Source organism: Myotis brandtii, unplaced genomic scaffold (genome assembly GCF_000412655.1).
Source record: "Myotis brandtii unplaced genomic scaffold, ASM41265v1 scaffold1460, whole genome shotgun sequence".
NCBI classification, from domain to species: Eukaryota; Metazoa; Chordata; class Mammalia; order Chiroptera; family Vespertilionidae; genus Myotis; species Myotis brandtii.
Genome location: NW_005355248.1, coordinates 928,011 through 933,104, shown reverse-complemented (window position 1 = coordinate 933,104; position 5,094 = coordinate 928,011). Strand labels below are relative to the sequence as shown.

The 5,094-nt window shown below is 50.9% G+C and overlaps 1 protein-coding gene across 1 annotated transcript in view; it reads left to right on the top strand.

Moving 5' to 3' along the window:
* The first annotated feature begins 3,867 nt into the window (after positions 1-3,867).
* Positions 3,868-5,094, top strand: part of LOC102246603 (lymphotactin) — a 3,648-nt gene continuing 2,421 nt past the window's right edge. The window contains exon 1 of the mRNA XM_005861228.2: positions 3,868-3,949. Within this exon, the coding sequence (XP_005861290.1) occupies positions 3,889-3,949 (61 nt within the window). The 5' untranslated portion in view covers positions 3,868-3,888. The remainder of the gene's footprint in view (positions 3,950-5,094) is intronic.

Sequence of the window (5,094 nt, the reverse complement as noted above, 5' to 3'; positions counted from 1 at the left end):
TATGGGATCCCAGATGTAGAATCTACTGAAGTGAAACTCATTATCTAGAGAGAATGGCAGTTGTCAGGGCTTGGGGAAGGGAAGAGTGGGGAGATGTTGGTCAATCGGCTAATGTGAGAGGAATAGTTATAGGATGAGTAGTTTCTGGGGATCAGTAAGTCCTGTGTTATGCATGTGAAGGTTACTAAGAGAGGAGATCTTAAATGTCCTCACCGCACACACAAAGAGGCAATTATGTGAGATGATGGAGGTATTAATTAACCTCATTGTGTTAATAGTTTTGCAAAATATACATGTATCAAATGATAATGTCGAACTCCTTAAACTTACACAATGTTTTATGTCAATAATCTCTGATAATAAAAGGGTAATATGCTAATTAGACCGTATGTCTTCCGGAAGTCATTCTGGACGTCCTTCCTGATGAAGCTGGGGCCGGAGGGAAGCAGCCAGGTTCCGGGTGCCAGAGGGAAGCCAGTGCCCGCAGCCGGGGGAAGGAAGGCCTACTCTTGCACAAATTTTTTGTGCATCGGGCCTCTAGTATCTTAATAAGCCAGAGGGGGGACTTTGGATTTAATACATGAAAGTGGGGAGGTATTGAAAGATTTTGAGCAGAGAAGAGACACGCTATGACTTACAGTTGAAATGTCTCCTTGGCAGGTTGGTAAGCTGGCCACAGAGGGTGAGGATGGAGCAGGAAGCCAGGAGAGGCTGTGGCAGGAATCTGCTCACTCAGGTGAGGGGGTGGGGAGAGGGGGCTTCAGTTGAACCTGTTGCAGAGGTGAGAAGACTGTAGGTTCTATTTGAGGACAGAAAGCCAAGGGTGTTTGCTGACCGGTTGGATGTGGCTTTTAAGAGAAAGAGAGGAGTCAGGGATGGGAGAAATTGTTCTGACTAATATCCTCAACCAGTTATTGTCAGCCTGTGTCCACACATTAGCCAGCTATGCCTATTTTGAAGTAGGTTTCTGCTTTCTGGTCTCTGACTTAATTCTTCTCCACCAGACTCTAGTCATGCTCTGAAAAACCGAAAGTGAGTCATTCCTCCTAAGGGTGGAAGAAATTGTATCTCAAGATGCCAAATAAAAAGGAGCCACTGATCAGATCATCAATTTGATTGAAAAAATAAGGGAGAGCCACAGGCACAGTTCCGGGGCTTATGTTTGTAGATGTTCACCCTTCACTTTATGTACAGTCCAGCGGTTCTCAACCTGTGGGTTTCGACCCCTTTGGCGGTCGAACGTCCCTTTCACAGGGGTCACCTAAGACCATCCTGCATATCAGATATTTACATTATGATTCATAACAGTAGCAACATTACAGTTATAAAGTAGCAACAAAAATAATTTTATGGTTGGGTCACCACATGAGGAACTGTATTTAAAGGGCCAGAAGGTTGAGAACCACTGGTTCAGTCACCATGTGTTGGTCCTTTAGGAAGAATTCGCTTATTCAGAAATGGCCTGGGGAGTGACGACTCCATAGCAGACCTCTGTTTGTGCTGGGACCGGGAGAGGCGGGCACACTGCCCGCTCAGCAGGTGCCGTTCGGTGGGCGACTCGGGAATGAAATCCAGGGGGGAATCGGATGAGTTAGTGACAGGACAGTGGTGAGACCAGGTGCCCTGGGGACAGAACATGGCACGTTCATTTTATCTGGAGGATTCGGGAAGGTTGTGGGAAGTGGAGCAGTTTGCAGTTATGTCGGGAGCTGGGATGGCCTTTGAGGCGAAGGAAGCAACACGTGGGAGTAGGAAAGAGGACGGCACGTTTGGTTGACGGCACACACATCTGTTAAGGTGGAGGCTTGGGAGCAGGTGGGTGGGTGGGGGACAGTGAGTCTGAAAGGCCAGGCAGTATCAGCTCTTGAACAGCCTGGTGTCTGACAATGAGAGACTGGAAATGAAACCGTGGACAAGGGGAAATCCCGCTCAGCAGGTGCCGTTCGGTGGGCGACTCGGGAATGAAATCCAGGGGGGAATCGGATGAGTTAGTGACAGGACAGTGGTGAGACCAGGTGCCCTGGGGACAGAGGATGGCACGGCTTCATTTTATCGGGAGGATTCGGGAAGGTTGTGGGAAGTGGAGCAGTTTGCAGTTATGTCGGGAGCTGGGATGGCCTTTGAGGCGAAGGAAGCAACACGGGGGAGTAGGAAAGAGGACAGCACGTTTGGTTGACGGCACACACATCTGTTAGGGTGGAGGCTTGGGAGCAGGTGGGTGGGTGGGGGACTGAGTGAGTCTGAAAGGCCAGGCAGTGTCAGCTCTTGAACAGCCTGGTGTCTGACAGTGAGAGACTGGAAATGAAACCGTGGACCAGGGGAACGAACAAAGAGGCTCCCAGCTGGGAAACAACATTCCCCAATTAAGGCCGTGGAGTGACTCCTGGCGATGTTTGGAGAACAGATCGGAAAGGGAGGCGACCTGGGAACGGGACGCCAGTTGGTCTACTGCACTGGTCCCAGCAAGGGGTGATGCGGGCCTGCCCGGAGCAGTGTGGAGAGAGGAGGAGACGCATCGAAGAGCGATCAGCAGGTATACTCAGCACCGGGCTGGGAACAGCGTGCGGGTGCATGAGCAGTGTGGCTAAGGTGACTCTGTACTTGGAGGGAAGAGAGACATCACCCACGTCAAGGGAGCTGTGTCTGGGAGGGAGAACGGACAGCCACTCTGGGTGCAGAAGGAAGTCTGGCTGGAATGAAATTCCATTAATGAGCAATGTCTCAGCCATTAACCTGTCCTTTTAGGGAAATATTGGAATTTATTTTCATATCCCTAATAGTAATCGGACACTCTTTTAGCTACACGCGTAATTAAGTAGTACATCTTATAGACACCGATGTAAAACAAGATAAGACAAAAACAAGGATGAATTGAGTGCTGATTCTCCAGCCCGGCTGGAGGCATTGCGCGTTGAAACCGCCGCACCGTCCGGGAGACTACGAGGCTGTGGAGAGGAGCATGTGGTTGTGCTCAATATCCTAGTCCTGTTGTTAACGGGAAATGACTCCGTGTCCTGAGTGAAAATCTACCGTAGAGATGGGATCTACAGCAACAAGCTAAAAGGGAGTGTTTCAATGTGCCTGTGATAGAAACGTGGCAGACAGTTACATTGATGGTAAACTAGTATTTATAATTGTTGCAACTATGCAAGCATATGAGACCAATAGAGACTCCGCAGGAAACATGAAGAATGAAAACTGTCAGAATGGTAAAGTCAACTTTGTTCTCTCTTTTTCCAAAATAATGTTCATGTCAGGACAACTTTTCAGAAACTTCTAAAAAGGTGGATGCTAAGTTGCCATAAAGGGAGGTGCATCGCTGAAATGTCCCTGAGCACCTGGGAGGGTGGGGTGAAGAAGTGGGGCCCCTGGAACAGGGGCTGGGGGGAGTGAGGAGAATGAGAAGGCAGAGGACTGAGGAGCTCCGAGGGGCAGCCGTGTCCCCCCCTCCCGAGGGAGTCCCTGTGGATGGCGAAAGCCCATGTCACAGCGTGTCCCGTGAGGCAGGTGGGAAAGCCGGACCACGGCGACCACCTTTCCTTTACGCTGTCCGCATGCTGGGGACAGTGACACGCTGGGCAGGCCGTGCTGAGCAGCGGAAGGTCTGAGTCGAGGCTGGTGGCAGGAGGTGCGGCAGCCGCCTTTGTTTTAAGCGTGCATTTGCTTTCATTGACACGTTAACCACAGGTGAAAAGGAAAGGCCACAGGGTGGGGGTGTGAGCAGGGGAACTTTCAGAGAAGCCTCAGCACAGCCAATATTTTCCACGATTGCACACCCACCTGGAAGCCCCTCCCTCCACAGGAAGCGCTGACCATCGGGGATAAAAGAGACCCGTGAGCAGCCCGGCTCATCCTCCGGTTCTGCTCGCTCAGCTCAGTGCACTCAGCATGAAGCCTCTGCTCCTCGCCCTGCTCGGGGTCTGCTGCCTCGTGGCCCGTGTTGTGGAAGGTGAGTCCAGGGCTGTCCGCGGAGCAGGGGCAGGTGCGGGCGGGGCCCAGGTTTTAGTTTGGACTCGGTGTGGCCTGGAGTGCCCTGCTACCCCAGGTCAGACTTCCCCGGAGCAAAGTGGGAATGAGAATTGTGAGTGGAGGGGGCTTCGTGGATTCCAAAGACAGAGCCTGGTGAGACTCTGGGCCAAGCTCCTCGTGGGGGATTTGGGGTAAATCTCTTCATCTCTCTGGGCCCACACGCCGTCATCTATAGGTTGATGACAGTAACAGATCTCACCTGGGATCACAATGAACTAAATCTTAGGACCGCTTCCTGGATTTTCTCTTGGGTGGATGTAGTGGTGGGACGGTGGTGACGATGGTATATGCCTTTGTAGCTTTGCCCAGGTGATACCGAGCGTGGTAAGTTCTCAAGAGTTTTGAGAGTTCAGTCACAATGTGGGGATGAGCTAGCGGGTGTGTGTTCTCAAACCAGGCAGTGTTTTCTGCTTAAAAATTAGACTGGAAGCTTACACCTTCCTACGAGAAATCAGTGTTGTCCTTGAGAAGGTGGGAGAATTTAGGATGACTGATGTTGTTCCCAGTTATGATAAATTCTTGAGCTTATGAGAGGCCATTTGATAAGTGTTAGCAAATAGATCAATGCCTTCTACACAATCAAACAACCCGCAAGAGACAGCGGACGAGGCTCAGAGATGCTGAGCCTGGCCCGGGTGTCCTGCCCATATTTCCTTAAGGGTTATTTTTTCCAGCTGCTTGGAGTTTAGTTTTCCTGTGGCTCTGGAGCAAGAGAGACTACCCCTTGGGTGTAACTCTCCTCTCGACCTCCTAGTCTGTAGACTTACTACTTAGACTAGAATATCGGAGCCCGATCGTGGATCCCCAAGGGTGTCCATGGACAGAGGTGGCAAAGTCTGAACCTCCCTGAAATTTTAAGCAGAATAAAAACGATTGAGGAGATTAAGGCCTGGCCGGTGTGGCTCAGTGGTTGAGCTTCGACCTATGAACCAGGAGGTCGAGGTTCAATGACCGGTCAGGGCACATGCCCAGGTTGCAGGCTCATCCCCACTGGTGGGTGTGCAGGAGGCAGTCGATCGATGATTCTCTCTCATCATTGATGTTTCTATCTCTCTCTTCCTCTAC